The following is an 18592-nucleotide window of genomic DNA, read 5'->3' on the forward strand; positions in this document are numbered from 1 at the left end:
ACACACACACACACACACACACACACACACACACACACACACACACATATCTCCTACTGACGGGGTTGGGATCTGAACCCCAGAAAGGAAAAACCCTTGACTTTCCCCACAAGGCCAAATCTTTGGCATTCGCCTGAGGCTATAATCCCATCAACTAGCCTTTCATTGTGGCTATACTCAATCTCCCAATTCTCTACTACCCTTAACCTAGCCTAGCCCTTGATTGTTTTACCTCCCTTGGCCCCTGGTCATTTCCCATCCCAAATCCTAGCTAGGCTCCATTCTCCCTTGACCAAGTGATCCACGTCCCAGGAGTTCTGTTCACCCCAGCTTACTGGCCACTCTCATCCAGATGCTCCTTAGACCCCTCCTCCAGTCACCCCAAACTACTTGGTCACTCCTAGATCGGTTGTGCTGATTTTTTTTCCTCTTTGAAAAATAGTATTTGTTATAGGGGATGGCTCTCTAGGAGGGAGAAGGGTAACTGAGATGACAAGATGTAAGAAACAGAAAATGTCAATTAGAAGTTCATTTAAAAAAGAAACAGGCTAAGTGAAAGGGGTGAGGGTATGGGCTGCTTTGTATAGTAAGAGGGTATATTCACAGGAAGAAATCCAGGAAGACAAAAAGGCTGGGAGCAATATGGAGAATTTAACCAAATGGACAAAAATAAAAACCATGCTCCCAGATAAAGAATTTGTAGGTGAAATTTTAACCTTGAATAAACTGAGTCTCAGAGAAACAAGGTTTAGAACAGGGATTTTGGTAAACTGACAGATATGAGTGTGTGTATATGTGTGTGTAAACAAATATGTGTATAATTTGAGCCAGAATACACACTCTAGGCTTGAAGAAAAAGTGCTTAGTGCAATTAAAATGTAGTACAGTTGCACTTGTCCTTTGTCTGAAGAAGGCCTTAATTTGTTGTTTATTTTAAATTATTACTCTGTTGATACACTGAAATGAGTTGAGTCACTAGTTAATAATTAACACATCCTTAATGGCTTGACATTTCACCCCTACACACACACACACACACACACACACACACACACACACACACTCTGTGTGAATTAGCTGTGTGTAATCAAAATGGCAGTAATTGTATTTATAAGGCCAAAAATGACTATGACAATCCCATTTTTGTCTGCCACAGCAGTAGGCAGACCTGAAGCCTGCAGGGTTGTTTTATTGTCATTTTTGTTATTGTTGCTTTTCGGGTTTTTGGTTTTTTTTTTTTTTGCTTACTCTGGATTTCTAATATGTGCAAGCCATTTAGAGAATGTGAGTAGGAGTTCTTTACAGTAGGAAAACATACTTCTCTGTACAGAATTAGGTTTGTAGATGAATGGGGGAAAAAACCACTCAACATATTTGTAGAAACCATAGTTTGTTTATTTATTTTTTACTACTATTTGCTCTTTTTTAAAATAACTGGAATATTTTTTTCAACCCTCTGCCATTTAGATGCTCTTAAAAACCTAAAAATATTCCCCCCATAAAATTTCTTTCAATTTAAAAAAATTTAATTCTTAGAAGTATAGTTTTAGAATTACTCCTCTTTTCCAATGGCAGTATGATATTATCACAACTAATTAGCATTTGGTACATACACTAGCTGAATTGAAAGGTAATTTCACAATTTACTTTGGAAACTCTAAGAAACCAAGAGGTAATATAAAGAGCAAACATCTATCCAGGGTTTGATCACTTACTCAGGGTTTTACTCACATAACCATACTTAATTGTCATAACACCCTCATAATATAGGCAGGCAAGTTATGATTATTCCTGATTTACGGAGCAGAAAAGCACAGAGACGATAAGTGAGCTGTAAAATGATAAAGTTGGACCAGACTATCTCTAAGGTCCTTTCTGGCTCAAATTTATAGGATATATTATTTTCGTGGTCCACTTCTGGAAGCCAAGATGGCAGAGTAAGAAGTAAGTAGCTCTCACCATCCCTTATTAACCTCTGAAAGCCCAGAAAATATTGCCCCAGGAAAAACACTGAAACAGCTAAACCAGCAGAAAGATGGGGTGCAGCAGTCCAGTAGACCAAGTAGCTTGAGGGATTAACGGGAAAGGCCTCTCTTGCCCTGAGGGAGGGGGAGCAGTACTGAACAGGAGGCGTCACAGCAAGCTAGTAGACAGCCCCACCTCAGCCTACCAGGGAGAGATCCTGAACTCCAGGTGGTAGAGCAGGCAAGCACCAACACCAGGACCCCTGAGTGCATCAGTGAGGACTGAGGATGTGGAACCAGTGACACTGGCTCGGAAAACCACCATGTGCCACAGTGTTCTACAGCAGCTAAGTGTCCCAGTGCCTCAGCAAAACTCTGGGAAGTGCAGCTCCAAGGGGGAAAGCCCCAGGCAGAAAAACATCCTGCAGCAGCAAAACATGCATCTGAAAGGAGCCCAAGAAAGTGAAAGGAAAGGCCTGGGTGAGCAGGCAACCTCCAGGGGCCAGACTACCCAATCCGACCCCTAGAGTTCCAGTGTTGCTGATTCCAGCCCAACACCAGGGAAGCTGCCAGAATCCTACAGCCTCCAATTGCCAACATAAGAGGCCCCAGCACACAAAGCCAATGACCAGGCCCTAGGCTCCCAACACAAGAAGCTTGGGTCAGTGCCCTCTGCTCCCCAGCAGGAGAGCCCAGTCTCTTTAAGGGCCAGGAAATAAGCAAACACCATGAGCAAAAAGAAACGTATGATAGATTCTTATTATGGAAAGAGTGAAGATCAAGGCAGAAATTCTGAAGAGGACAACATTGTCAACAAACCCACATCTGGAACCTCAAAAGGGAATATGAACTGGTCTGAAGCCCAAAAAGCCTTCTTGGAAGAGCTCAAGAAGGATTTAAAAAGTCAAATAAGAGAGGAAGAAGAAAAACTGGGAAAGAAATGAGAGGTATGCAGGAGAGAGTCAATAGCTTGGAAAAGGAAGGACAAAAATTAACTGTAAAAAACAAGACCTTAAAAAGCAGAATTGGTCAAACAGAAAAGGAGACACAGAAACTCACTAAGCAGAAGAAAAATGGGCCAAATGGAAAAGGAGGTACAAAATCTAGTAGAAGGATATATTATTTTCTTTTTTAAATTTTCTTTTTAATTTATGAAATAAAACAAGCATTTCTATAATACAGTATAATAAAAAAAGCTGATTGTACATGAAATTTCAACTCTACTATCAATATACAACAAAATTATAATGGAAATTTCTTTTGTTTTTCTTCTCCCCACTAGAGATAGCTACCACTGGACACAAATAGGTATATATATATGTAAAATTATTCTATACATACTTCTGTTTATCAGTTCTTTCTCTCAATGCAGATAATGCCTTTCATCATATGTCCCTCATAGTTGCTTTTTTCCCATAACACTGTACAATTAAAAAAGATGATTGCACATGAAACTGCAAATCTACTATGCACAACTTGCTATTCCTTTCAAATATACAACAAAATTATCATATTAATTTCTTTTCTTTCCTTCCCTCCCCAACAGGATGGCTACCATTAGACACAAATACGTATATGTATATGTATATATGTATATTGTGTGTACATATGTATATGTATGTGTACATATGTATATGTGTGTGTACATGTGTATATGCATGTGCGTATATTTTATATACACACACACATATACAGGATATATTCTTTTCAAGTGCACTGGAAGTTGGTGGGAGCTTATTTCCTTCTGTAACTAACATTTCTTGAGAACAGATCATGTAGCCTCCCTATTCCATTCATAATTAATAATAATACCAAAGAATTATGCTAATATTCTTAAAATTAGAACCGCATATTTAGGAAAAGTTATCTGTCAGGGAGAGAGCACAGAATCTGGTCTTTCCTATTGTTCTTTAGGGGTATGGTGATAAGTATCTCTGGTCTGTCTGTGTTTACCTGCCTGTATTTCACCAGATACTTAGGAAGAAAATTTCTACTGAGCAAGCTAGGAAAATGGTTAAGAAATTTTTAAAGCAATGTCAGTTGTGGCTACTGCTTCTTGGAAGGGTTTCTTTGCACCATTCTTGTTCTGCAGCAGGCCTTAATTTTTAGTCTCTCTTGAATGATCAAGAGGTCAGGGGTAGAGCATGTGTATGGGGTAAGGAAGGGTTAAACAACCAATACATTAGAGAATGGAGGGAGAGCTGAAAGAAGAAGAAAGGTCATTTTATAGAAAAAGGAGCATATCAGGAGAAAGAAAACCACCAGGCAGTAAAAATAGTTCCTGATAATTAAGAAAAAGCAATAATCATAGAATCTGAGAGTTGGAAAGCACTTGACTGGCCACTTAGGTATTCCATACATAGAAGGAGTTCCCATTATCATGTACTCGACAAGTGGTCAGTCAGCATCTGCTTGAAGGCCTCTACAGAAGGATAGCCACCATCTCCTAAGGCAGGGCATCCCAAAATCATGTCAGATTTTGAGTTGCCCCATCACACTGCTGATTCACATTGAGGTTGTAGTTCTCTGAACCTCTCAGGTGCTTTTCAAATAACTGCAATCTCTCTAGACCAGAAATTCTGAAAATCTTTGGCTCTACTTGAGTCAACTGTATGATGTAGCACCCACAAGAGTTTGGGAATACATTATGAGAGGCCTAGGATCTAGAAATAAGAAAGTGATGGTTCCATTTCCTCTGTCCTTGAGAATATTGTGTTCATTTCTGAGTGCCACCATTTAGGAAGGACACTGATCCAGAGAAAGGCAGTCAGGATTCTGCAAGGCCATGGGTCAAGCAAATGGAAACATTTAACCTAGGGAAGAGAAGGTTTGAGGGACACAGGGGCTGTGTACAAATATTTAAAGAACACTCAAATATTTGAAGAGTATGGAAGAGGTGTTAGACTTATTTGTTTAGAATAGAGAGAATCAGGCACAATGGTTGGAAATTGCAAGGAAGAAAATTAAATTTGATCAAAGGGAAAAAACTTCCTAAGAATTAAAAGCATGCAGAAATAAACCAGTTGCCTTGGGAAGTAATAGAATCTACATTATTGGAAGTTTTCAGGTGAAAGACAGAGGTCCCTTTTTAGGAAGTAATATAATGGAGATTCTTTTTCAGGTATAGGTTGGACTAGACAATCACTGAGTCCCTGAAAACTCTGAAATGCCACGTTTCTGTAATTTCACTATTCTGTGAATTTAGCACCACTCCATGTGGTTTAGTGAAGATCACTATAGACTTGTGGTTAAAACATCTGAGAGGTTCACATCTAAGCTTTGCTCTTTACTGTCTCTATGACCATAGGCAGATCATTTAACTTCTGTGAACCTCAGTCTTACAGGTTATTTCAAGGAAATGTGAGCTATTAATATCCATAGATGATAGTTTATTATTCATTTAAATCAACTGAAGTTCATAGTAAATATAAACATCAGATAACCTACAACAGAGGTGTATAATAAAATAAATAAAAATACAATACAACACAGATAATGTTAATTTGTGGTTTTCTAAGTCAATATACCAAGGCAGGGATCTGTTTCCATTTGAGTTTGAAGTCACTGACCTAGAACATCTAAACCCAGGCCTCCAACATTCATATCCTTACCTTTTTCTTTGTATAACTGGAGTGGCTTATTTGAAATGAATGAAGATGTTTAGATAGTGATTTAAATGGAAATCAAGTATATGGTGAGTGATGGCAGAGACAACTAGAAGGATGCATGGCTGTCAAAAGAATTAAGCACAGAATCTGAGGAACTGGAAAGAACTTCCTGAACTGAACTAATCCAAACACAGGAAACATGGGCTTTGAGAGTAGAGTTGAAACATACAACAGGAGCAGCGTATAGTGAGCTTACTCTAGGAAAGTCTCTTCTGGGACATGATACACAGCAGCAAATAGTATGGTAAGCTTGTTCCCCAGAGCCTGTGTCAACTACCTTATCAAAGTTCACTTCTCACCAGCAATGCCAAAATAATAGATGTTTTCAATCTTCCCCAAAGATTGAAGCTAAACACAATGCCCTGCCTACAACACAGGCATCAGCTCTGCTTACAAAAGAGCAACCAGAATTTTTGTGTTCATCTTCTTCCTCTTTCTTTAAAAAGTATGTGTATCAAAGCACAAACCAGGCTCTCCTTATTTCCACCCCTTTTTCCTTTTAAAATGAAACCATTAATCATCCAAAGCCTCTATTTGAGCTGAACATCTGTGATCTTTGCCAACATAACTGGGGATAATTTAATAAAAGGTACCTACCTGGAACTACTTCAAAAAGGAACTGTCCTGGGCTCTCTTCACTGTACGGATGTTCTATAACCTTGTTCCCAGGAAGCAAAATGGTACCCTGAGGAAATAAATGCCAAAAATATGAATCATTATAAATGGATATTCCAAGGTCTTCTTTGCCCCTACAGCATATTTCAGCAGGTGCTGTAAGTTGCCCACTTTAATAAAAATCAGTTACTGGAGATAGATAGATAGATAGATGGATAGATAGATAGATAGATAGATAGAAGATAGATAGATAGACGGATGGATGGCTAGACAGATAGATAGATAGGTGGACAGATAGATAGAAAGAAAGGAGATAGATACATAAGCTATAGCCAAGCTGGATTGCATTTAGCTCTATATTCTTCAGTGTCCTCAAATCATTACCTTCTAAATATAATCTTACAAAAATTGGCCCCCAAGGACAACAGAAATCTTCTCGGTCTCCTTCAGGGCTGTAATACAGAATGGGGTGCTGCTTAAGTCAAGCCCCAAGGACTTATGCTAAGATAGGAGTCTGCCTTTACTTCTTTCTCTTTCTTGCTTCTTTTTCCTCCCTCTCTGAGGGTAAGGTCATTTTGACATATTGCAGATATAACCTAAAGTCTAGCCCCAGCCTCATCCCAAGGATATGGGCCCACACAGACTAGATTCAGTTTGGAAGTTGACCCCAGAAGTCGTTTCACTTTTTGGATCATTGACTCAGCTAGCATTACTCCAGGAAAATCTTCTAAAATAAATTTTCATGGTACAGCTCACGTCTATATTTCCCCAAGTTTGGACAACAGGGACCCTGGCTCTTGAACAATGCATGCAGGGCATGAGAACATATTTTATTTCGCAGAAAATGCATAAAATACAAAGGCTCACACCAGCTTATGAACAAATACAGAAAAAAACATAAAGCACTCCTGAAAGAAACAGAACTTGTGGTTGTTATTAAAACAACCCTTTGATATCCTGAGGAATCCTTCTTTCTAATAGAGTTCAATGCAAGTCATGAAAGACTGAGGGTATCCCTCTGAAGCTTAGACTCCTCCCAGAACAAAAATGAACTTCAGGGCTGCTGAACGGGGACATTCTCACGAGACCTGACATTTAATTCATAGTAATAGAAAGGAAGGGGTAGCAAGGTCCAGCTCTATTACCTCCCCAAACCTCCCAGACCTAGGCCCAAGTGTAGGCCAACCAGCTGATAGATCTACAAAGCACCATCAACCCCCAAACACATTTAAGAAAGTAGTCTTTCAGCTACCAGGGGCACAATGGTGATCCACGCACTCTCTCCAGGACTTTGAGAAGACAGATTGGCTGCCACAGTCACCTTAGTACCACCTCACCCTTCTTCAAACAGCCTACTATTGAGGGAATTCCCCTCTGGAAGGGTGATGCCTAAACTCTAAAACTTGAGCGGAGCTGCCTCACACATGCTTCTTTTTGCCATGTATTTCCATAGGCATTCTCAATGCCTATGGATTGACTGATTGTGGATTGAGAAAGTCCACTCATAAGAACTTCAGTCCTTCACCAGTGACCAGAAGATGTGGATGAGCAGATGGAACTCCCACATGCTCATGGCCCCAAAGAGTCATTCCACTTCCCCAGGCAAAGAGCCTGCAAATGGGTACAAGTTTCTCACGTCTTCTCTACTGGGAACACATCCTTTGGTGGGATGGTCCTTGAGGTTTTCCAGAGGCTCATCCATCAGTTGAATGACTTTAGGGATATTACTGGTCAACCCTGATCACAAGGATGAAAGAAGTTTTAGGTAAGAAGCCCAGGAGGAAAAGTAAAATCAGCTGATGGATCTACAAAGCACTATCAACCCCCAAATGTATGAAATTATACACATTCAGAGGCAGCTATGTGGTGCTGTGGATAGAGAGCTGGGTCTGCAGTAAGGAAGACCTGAGTTCAAAACCAGCCTCCCAGACTTACCAGCTGTGTGACTCTGGGCAAGTCACTTAACCTGTCTGCGTCAATTTCCTCAACTGTAGAAAGGGGAACATAAAAGCACCTACATCACAAGATTGTTGTGAGGCTCAAATGTGATTATATTTGTAAAGCACCTAGCACAGTGTGTAGAATATAGTTGGCACTTAATAAATGCTTATTCCCTTTTCTGTCTCCCTTCAATCCCACCAGTTTACTGCAGTTTTCTTTGGGGTACAGTTCTTAATAACACTGATCATATTCACATTGGTCTCTCCTTGTTCAATGGCCATAAATAATTTTCTCTCTAATTTCTGGGTTGAGTGATACTGTGTGGTAAGCAATCTCCATCTCTAAAAATATCACCAAAAACATGGAGGCCAATCCAGGCCCATCTTCCTCTGTATCATCTACCACTCTTTTCAAATAGATCATTCCATTCCATTCCTATCTAAGTGAATTGTTCTGAGCTGGGCTTAGCTCAGGTCAGATTTCTGGTAGTTTATGTTCAATATTGGAATGGAATGATATACTTATGATTCATTTAACAGTTAACAAAAGACTTCCTCAGCCAAAGTTGGGGAAGGACATTTAATTGAGGACACCCCTATCGATTCACCTGAGCAAAGCTCTCCTGCCTCTGAGTTACCCATAGTGGTCTGCCAGCCAAGCATTATGGTTGTATTATATTTAAGAAACCAGAAAGTGATGTCAACAGTCCAAGCCTTTAGTCTCTGGAGCCAATTAAGCCTCAAGGATAGTCTCAATATAAATTAAGGAAAAACTAGTCTAACTTGCATGCATGGGGGCAAGAAGTCAGTATATTGCTTCTACCACTCCAACTCATATTCAGGATGCAGGTCTACTCCAGTGGATGTTGGTCTATCTTCTCAATGTCTAAGACAGAATATGACAGAGAGAGAGGGAGAGAGACAGAGAGAGGAGAGAGAGAAAGAGAGAGAGAGAGAAGAAGAAGAAGAAGAAGAAGAAGAAGAAGAAGAAGAAGAAGAAGGGAGAGAGACAGAGCACAAACAAGATATACTTCAAAATTGGCAAAGATGGAAAAAAGTAAAAATAGTCAATCTCGGGGAGGCTGCAGGAAAACAAACACTAATACTCAATCAGTGGAGCTGCAAATTGGTACAACCATTCTGGAAAGCAATTTGAAATTATACTAAAAAATGTACTGAAATATCTATACCCTTTAACCCAGAGATCCCATATATATGTTAGTCATATATCCTAAGAAAGAAAAAAAAAATCTCATAAGCACCAAAATATAGCAGCACATTTTGTGGTAGTGAAGACCTGCAAACAAAATAGATGGTAATTCATGAGCACATGAATTTTAGTTGTACATTAAGTGGAATATTTTGGACTATGGAATGGAATATTAACATGCCATATGAAATGACATATATGAAGTATTCAGAGAAACACAGAAAGAAGTATAAGAACTGATATTGAATGAAGTGAAAACAGAATCAAGAAATGATATACACAATGACTAGAACAAGGTAAATGGAAGTATGTGTATGACTAACAAACACACTTAGCCTTGGAGAAAAGTTGAGACAAGGTGCCTCCCTCCCTCCACTGCTGAACTAGTGGGTTATGGAGATGGGCTATTACATGTATTGATCGACAAGTTTTGTTAAACAGTTTCTTTATCATTTCTTTTAAAATCTTTGTGATGAAGGATGGTAGAAGAAGGAAGTGTGACCAGAAATAAGGTTATGTGAAAACCAAATGCACCAATAAAAACAGATACAATTTAAAAATAAGAACCAATGCTGTGAAAATCAATGGAAAGAACGGGTTGCTTGATTGTAATTCACAGTCTATTTTGGTCAGGTTCTTTCATGTTGTCCTCTTTTTTCACTTAAAATGAGCACCCAGGATTTAGTTTTTGGCTCATGTTTTAAAACTCCTTAAGAGGCAATCTAGGGTCTACTTGTCAATGATTAAGCTCCAATGGATCTGTGACATCATCACTGTGAATATTACCTTCAGTGATGCAGATCACAGCCATCCCACACCTCCTCATCCATTGCTACTCTTCTCCATGTCTTCCCACATATCTTCAGGCAGGTAGAGTAGATGGGAAGACCAGTTCAAATCTGGCCTCAGACACTTAACTGTGTGACCCTGGGCCAGTCACTTAATCTCTGTCTGCCTCAACTGTAAAACGGGGATAATGTTAGTACCTAGATGCCAGGGTTGTTATGAGGCTAAAACGGCATAATCTTTGTAAAGCACTTAGCACCATGCATGGCATATAGAAGGTGCCAGTAAATAAGTATTTACTTATTCCTTCCTTTCCACAGGGGATCCACCCAAAGTTCCGGTCTTCCTCTAGGTCAGGTATCATTAATCTTTTTGTGATGTGGGCCCTTTGGGATTCTAGTAAACCCCCCCTTTTGGGGGGCAACTGGGGTTAAGTGACTTGCCCAGGGTCACATAGCTAGTAAGTGTCAAGTGTTTGGTCTGAGGCCAGATTTGAACTCAGGTTCTCCTGACTTCAGGGCTGGTGCTCTATTCACTGTGCCACCTACCTTCCCCAAAACCCCTTTTCAGATAAAGGTTTTAAAATGTATAAAATATACAAGGGATGGAAAAGAATCCAATTATATTAAAATAAAAATGTAATTTTTTTTTCCTACCCAAGTTCACTCTAACTGTCCAACCATCCTACCTCTGTTTCTGGCCATACATCACTTTGATGATATTTTTGATGATTCTGAAGTGCAATTCTTTGGTGATAATACTGCAGCATACTTACGCCCACCATCCACCCCTCCGTTGCCCTTTGGGTGACTAACAACTTCAATTCTTTGGAGACTTTGGAATTCCATGATTTGCAGCTACACAATATCACCCAAAGAATAAGATGGTAAATACATGGGCCTTTGTTTCAGGGAGACACTGGAGGTCATTCAAAGCACTGCAAAGTTTCCCAAAGGCAAATCTTCCCAAGGGCAGACCATACTCCTTGTCTGGTTTGGGTCTCGTTCACTGTGGATCTCCATTATCTGTCTAAGCTACATTAACTGATAGACCAGCTCCGTGAGCTATACATGCAGCTACATGGTTAGATGTTGTCTGGAGTCTGGACCAGGGGTGGGAACCTGTGGCCTCGAGGCCACATGTGGCCCTCTAGGTCCTCAAGTGCAGCTCTTTGATGGAATCACTCCCCATGTGGCCTTCTAGGTCCTCAAGTGTGGCCCTCTGACTGTGAAGTTTGGATTCAGTCAAAGGCCACACTTGAGGACCTAGAGGGCCACATGTGGCCTCCAGGCCACAGATTCCCCACCCCTGGTCTAGACCATAGGTATTATAGAAAACAAACATTTATTAGCCTCCATAAGAATGGTAAATATCTTTGATGGGTATTTGTCTCCTTATTTTATACTTCACTTGATATTAATCATCAGAAAGTCATAGAAGTAACAGAGTAATTTTAATGATTTTCAAGAAATCCTACACATTTTTAACATAGGCATTAAAGAGTCTACTTGAAGGATAGCCCTTTTTTCTTTCTTTCTTTTTTCTTTTTTTTTTGACTAGGCAATGGGGTTAAGTGACTTGCCCAGGGTCACACAGCTAGTGAGTGTCAAGTGTCTGAGGCCACATTTGAACTCAGGTACTCCTGACTCCAGGGCTGGTGCTCTATTCACCGCGCCACCTAGCTGCCCCAAAAGATAGCCTTTAAAGAAGCAGTATATGCTACTGAACCAAATTATGGTTTTAGGTAACAACAATAATTTCAGTGGAAAAATGTGTTTTATGCATTTTTTTATCAGCTGTGTAGTTGTAAAGATATACTCTGCTTTGGACTATCTTTGGTAAAAGCTTACCTGTTCCCTTCTCATATTTTCATCAAGCATGCTTTCTACATGTATATAACCAATTCTCATTCTTTAAATTATATTTATCACAAAAAAATTTTTAAAAATGAATTGTATTTATCAGAAAGTAGGTGTGTGGATCAGTAGTTACTGAGATTTTCTTGATCACTTTTGAAATATAAAATAAGATTTTTTTTCAAACATTTTGTATCCTTCATTATCTAGATATTTTGGGAACTGATCCTTCAAAACTGTACAGAAGATGATGTATTCCTAGTGTAGACTAACTACTCCTTCCGTCTCTGCTTTCATTATTGCTATTTCTGTTTCTCCATATGGTACATTTGGGGTTATGATGGCACAGTACAAATGTAGAGGTTCCACTGTAACTGATGGAAGAAATCGTTATAAAAATAAAAATCTTTCAGGTATCTTGAGAAATGAACCTTCAATTTTCTCCAAATTGTCTTTCACCCCCCAGTACATATGCCGTCTGTGTATTCTTGGTTTAGTCCAACCAGTCTTCCTGGATTTATTTTCTTTAATGATGCCTCTGCTTCATAAGAAAAAAAAAAAGAGAACAATGATGGTACAATCCAAAAATGATGGCTCTTCTGTTGATGACAGAGAAAATAATTTCTTATAAAAATACAAATATTTTCCGTGTTTCAGTTGTTTGTTACCCTTCTTATAATCTCATTTTTGAATGTTCTAAACTTTGTGAAACCATACTATGCTTCTGACATTTGCAAATATCAAGAGAGTATTATGTGAATTTCCTGGTCTAAAGTCTTTGGTCTAATCTGAAGCAGAAAAATGATGAGTCTTTCTTCAATGATCAATTTTGAGGAAACAAAGGGCCACATCAAAATCTTTTTGCTTCATTCTTAATGAAGGCCTAACTAAATTCTGAAGAAAGAGGCCTCATTAGCTCAGGAATGATTCTTCTCTGGAACTGATTAGGGCAGTGATCAGACGAAGAGCAACAGCTTCTTTTGATTATAAATAGCCCTTTCTCAGTCATACCTCAGTCTCCAAATGTTTATATTTTCATTTTCTTAGTTTTATTCTCTTTAGTCATAAAACATGTATGCAGAGTCTAAGAGGTACTCCTCATGCCTTGGCTTTGACCTCTCCAACAAGGTAGTGTGCCTCTTTAGTGCCCTGGAAAATGAATTTCTTTACCCTTACATTTCTCCAGTTTTTAATAAAGATTTTTCTTTGCTTCTCTATGACATTAAACTACTCCCACACAAAAGGGTCACCACTCTACACTGTTGACAAGTCCTGGGTCCTCAGATCTACACCACAGTTGCAATTTCTTGTCAAAACTATCCAAAATCCCATCTGAAAGCTGTTTATAATAAAACAAAATTCTTATTTTTACTCCTATTAGGTATCAACATGTTTATCCATAACAATGACAACATCTTATATCATTTAAAAATTAATGTGAATCTCTTCCTTTATGCAAAAACACTTTTTGTGCTCTTTCTATGATTAACTGCTCCTTTGTGAAAAAAGGCCTTAAAAAGACAGTTGACCTTAAAGAAACATCCTCATCCAGGCCAGCATTAGATATAAGAATAGACAGTCCAAAGAGCCCCTGACCACAGGAGCAGAAAGTGCTCTTTCTGCTTAGAGTCCTTTCTTTTCATGACAAAGAGAAAAAGACAGACATTGGATGATTGGTACGGAGTAGAATCTTTCCCCAACTAGTAGCCACAAGAAGGTGAACACCCCTGAGAGGCCAAATGGGGTTGTCTCACCAATCATTGACCTTATTGGCACAGCAAACACCCTCATCAATCATTATCTTTCTGAAGGTAAGGGGTGGGGGGGAGGTGGTCAAAAGGCCTGGGCATCCAGCATTTCCTCATATGGCACCAGATGGAGGAAATCACACAAACTTGAACTTTGCCTCCTTACTTTCCCTCTTTCTGCTTTTTTTTTTTCCTCCCAGCATTCTCTGATCAAAGTACCATATTTTTCAATTCAACAATGTCAGTGCTGGTGGATTCTGAGTAAGCATTTCATTTCCACAGTGATTCCAATGGAGGGTACACAAAGTTTTTTTTCCAAACTATGACCTACACTCACCTGGCAGGGGAGGGAGTGAGGGTAGGGGGGTGGTGGTAAAGGGTGGGAGTGGTGGGTGAGCCACTGGCAGGTGCAAAGCAAGGACCAAAATTATTGGATAGTTTTGAGTACAACTCCCACATAAATACATAGAATTTTTTTTTTCCAGTGGGTAAAAAGTTCAGTCAACAAAACTGAGACCAACAAATTAACTCCAGATGACAATACGTAACAGTGTAGAAATTAATTAAATTGTATGTACAATGCCAAATTTCAGTAAATATATGTTGAAACTTGACACAGGCATGATTCACAACTCACATGCAGGTGTACAATCACTGGTTAAAAATCTGACCCCTCGGGCACTCTGTGCACTTTTCATATTTCACCAACAACCACCTATATCAAGAATCATGGGTGAGGAGCTACATGCAGTTTTTCAAGTTGTAAAAAAATCAACTAGCTTTATTAAAAGTTGATCTATTACATTCTTGAAGCTACTGTTCTGTCTTCAGTGAATGCCCCCTAAACGCTCGTTAAGTAAGCTTGCCTGACATAGTCATCATTCTGCTGCAACGAAGTAAAAATTAAAATTAGGTAAGTGGAATTTGCCTCTAGGCTCCTTCAATATTTTGGTATGTTCGTTATCTGAAACTGAATCAATAGTGGTAACTGTGCTGGGCACCAGCAAAAACAAGAATGAACTGGAACTTCTTCCTCCTTCAAATTGTGCTGTATTGAAGCTATCCCTTCTACGTCGTGACTTTCCCTATTGTGGTTTCAATATATCGTGGCTCGGCATAAATAATTAAATGGGAATTTTGGGGGAGCTTTGCAGAAGCTACAGATGACACACAAAGGCCAGCAGAGGATACAGAAAAAGTTTAGAAACTCAGAAATGCATAAAATATATGTACAGTATTGTATAATATCAACCCAAATTCTATAATAAGGTAAATACCCCAAAGAAAAAGAAAACATTCAGACTTCTTCTCTGGTACGAAAGGAAGGCCAAAAAAATTTATGCAGATTTTACAGATTGTGGGAGCACCATGCCCCTAACCCCCCCACAAGATGGAAGGGATAACTGTACCTTCGGTTTCTAACATATATCTATATGCCCTTGCCCTTTTCTGGCTTCTTCTTCATCATTATCATCTTTATCACTGACAGAATTCATATAATACATACTACACGCAAGCTGCCAAACTAAGCAATCATAACTTTTAACTCAATTGATCCCTACAACAACCCTGGAAGGCAGGTGCTGCTATTATCCCTATTTTACAGATGAGGAAACTGAGGCAAAGGGAAGTTAAATTACGAGCTCAAGATCAACAGCTAGTGTCTGAAGTCAATCAACAATCTTATTATGCGCCGGGTACTGTACCAAGTACAGGGGATACAAAGAAAAGTTAAAATTAACCCCTTGTCTTTAAATAGCTTACACCATAATAGGGAGGCAGCATGTACATAAGTTTGTGCACATATCTATACATATATGCACACACACATACACACGTGTGTGTGCATACATACACTCGCACATATATGCATGTATACATATACACACACAAACACATACAGATATGTGTATACCTATACATACATGTACACATGTGCGCGTGTGTATACACGCATGTACACAAAAACCACATGCATATGTGTGCACATACATGTACATACACACCTATATGTACACACTAGATACATGGTAACCTTCAAGAGGAAGGCATCAGCCATTAGCAGAACTAGGTGAGAGCTTCTGCAGAATAGAGCATTTTATCTGAGTCTTGAAAAAAGTCAGGAATTTTAAGAGGAGAAGATGAGGGGAGAGCATTGCAAACATGAAGGAACAGAGACGGGAGATGGAGTATTTCCTTTGTCTGCATGAGTAATGACAAGTAAGACAGTTGTTCGTCCTTTGTTCTGGAAGAGGATCAATGACCTCAGGAGGGTGATGTCTTGACTTACAAGTGAACTGGATTTAAGTGAGGCAGAGATGTGCAGAGTCACCAGCCTCACTCTCTCCTCCAGATTCATGAGAGTCCAGTGGCAAGACAAAAGTCAAGACAACTGGTGATGACCCCTCGAGTAGGCCAGTATGGTTAGACTAAAGTGTACATGGAGGGAGTAATGTGTAATAAGGCCAGAAAGATAGGAGAGGATGAGGTTGTGGAGAGGTTCAAATGCCAAGCAGAAGAGTTCATTCATTACTTAGAGGTAATGGGTCTCTGCTAGAGTATATTGAGTCAGATGGTAACGAGGTCAGGATTGCGCTTTAGGAAAATCACTCTGGTGGCGACGTGGAAGATGGACTAGCAGGGAAAACACTGGAAGCATGGATATTATTTAGGTGCTGCAGCAGTTCAGGGAAGAGATGATGAAAGCCAATACTCATGTGGTTGCTATGTGGCTGCGGAAATGGGATGTGTATGACAGATGTGAGACAGATACAAAGAACTGGATATTTAGGGTGAGGGAGGGTGGGGAGTCCGGGACGACACTGAGGATCTGAACCCGAAGGCCTGGACGTACGTACAGTGATGGCCTTGCTGGTGATGGGCAAGTTTGCAAAAAGGAGGGTTTGGGGGGAAAAATAACGATTTCTGTTTTGTTCTGCTGAGTTTGAGATTCCTGTAAGCTTAAGGTTCTAAGAGTCAGTTGGTGAGGCAGGATTAGAGCTCAGAAAAGAGCACAGGGCTGGATATATAGATCCCAGAATCATGCACAGAGATAATCATTGAAGCCAGGGGAGCTGATGCTATAATTCATAAGATACATAATATTATACAATATAATAATATATAGAAGATAAAAGATAATGTAGAGAAAAAATTAAAAAGGGCCCAAGACAAAGTTCTGGGGCCCATCTCTTTTATATTTTTCCCTTTTTACTTACCAATGGTCTTGTTTCATCTTTATCCTTGAAGTAGTAGAGTTGGTCTCCCTTGAGCACAAACCAGTACGTGTGCCAAGTCTTGGTAAATTCTCCCTGTTTTCTCAGCCACCCACACTTGGGGGTTGCATACCACCCTTGGCCTTGTTGGGGACTCTCTGGGGAGCCATTCCTCTCCATGATCCCTAGATGGACAGGATGTCCTATTTAGCAAACAGAAAGGGAAAATGATGAGATACTTCTCTGTTTTTTCCCCTCCTAAAACGACTCATCAAATTCTATAAGATTCAGGAGACAAAAAAAAAATTCAGAAAAAGTATGACATCCAGACTCTCTTTTTGGTGATAGTTTTTAGGTAGTTCAATGATTCTTAATTATTTCATCAGAGATACACATTTTTCTTCTATTTTTCCAATCTTTTGTAATATGGTGTAGTATGTCTTACTGTTTCATGAAGTCATTAATTTATGTTTGGTCCATTCTAATTTTCATGGAATCTGTTACTTAGGTAAGTATTCCATGGTGATTCCAATGCAGGGTTATGCAAAGTTTTTTCCAAACGATGAGCTATACTCATCTGGCAGGGGAGGAGGTGAGGGGAGGCAGGGAGATGAAGGGTAGGGGTGGAGGTGGAGGTGGTAGTGAAGGTGAACCAAAGGCAGGTGCAAAGCAAGGACCAAAATTACTGGATATTTTTTTTTTAGTACAATTCCCACACAAATTCATAGAATTTTTTTCCCCAATGGGTAAAAAGTTCAGTCAACATGAGGATATGAGGACAGATATACAAGCGAAAACACAGTCCATGTCCAAAGGAATTTATATTCTAAAGGGGGAAGACAATACAACAAGGAGCTGAAAACAGCGTGAAGAGATGAAGGCATCTGGTACAGGTATTTATGTTTGAAATCCAGAAAGTTGGGAACAGGGCTGGGAGGGGGATAAAGGCTGATTGGCTTAAGCTTCTCCACAAAATGGGCGCCCAAGGAGGAAGTCACCAATGGGGGAGGGATTGTCCAGCATGAGAAGACTATCTCTGGTATGGAGAGACAGCCAGTAGGACGGAGTCTAAGCTTCCCATCACCTCTCCGGGGTCAGGGCAACAGGACTGCAGTTCTGTTCTGCTCCTGGGATCCTCCACTGTTCCACAGTTTCTGACCTAGTGCCTTGACTACGGGTCAAATTTGTGAGCCTGGACTGGAAAGATGAACTACTGTGGTTTCTCTTTGGGTTTCTGATCATGACTCATTCTGACACTTTTCTCTGAGACCTTTGTTGGAATAATTGCCTGGGGAGCTGGGCTACACTCCTTCCTCCTATTTTGCCATTTTGACTGGTCTCTCTCTTTCTTGAATCAAAAAGCAAGACTCACTCTACAACACACATTTAGAGCGTAACAACTAATACGTCTCAGAAATGGGATTTTTAACCTAGGTTTTCCTGAATCCAAGTTTAGCATTCTATCCACTATGTTACACTGCCTCTCCTAGGATGTTTATTTTAGGAAATAGGATTGGAATCATGATGCTGGTGGCTTAACCAAAGGGAAATAGGCACAGTAGAGAAAAGGGCAAAGAACACTATTAAAAG

General features: G+C 39.7%; 1 protein-coding gene across 2 annotated transcripts in view; it reads right to left on the bottom strand.

The window, feature by feature from the left end:
• The window catches only part of ARHGAP24 (Rho GTPase activating protein 24), a 94791-nt gene that overhangs the window by 65383 nt on the left and 10816 nt on the right, over positions 1 to 18592 (bottom strand). Inside the window, exons 2-3 of one of the 2 annotated variants that reach the window (XM_027853445.1) lie at positions 17006 to 17205; positions 6230 to 6317 (exon numbers count right to left, since the gene is read on the bottom strand). In XM_027853445.1, coding sequence (XP_027709246.1) covers positions 6230 to 6317; positions 17006 to 17182 — 265 coding nt within the window. In that variant the 5' untranslated portion in view covers positions 17183 to 17205. Of the gene's footprint in view, positions 1 to 6229; positions 6318 to 17005; positions 17206 to 18592 lie in introns of those variants that run through there. The other variant, XM_027853446.1, reaches the window with a different exon arrangement.

Source organism: Vombatus ursinus, unplaced genomic scaffold (genome assembly GCF_900497805.2).
Source record: "Vombatus ursinus unplaced genomic scaffold, bare-nosed wombat genome assembly UNPS02009975.1, whole genome shotgun sequence".
NCBI lineage: Eukaryota > Metazoa > Chordata > Mammalia > Diprotodontia > Vombatidae > Vombatus > Vombatus ursinus.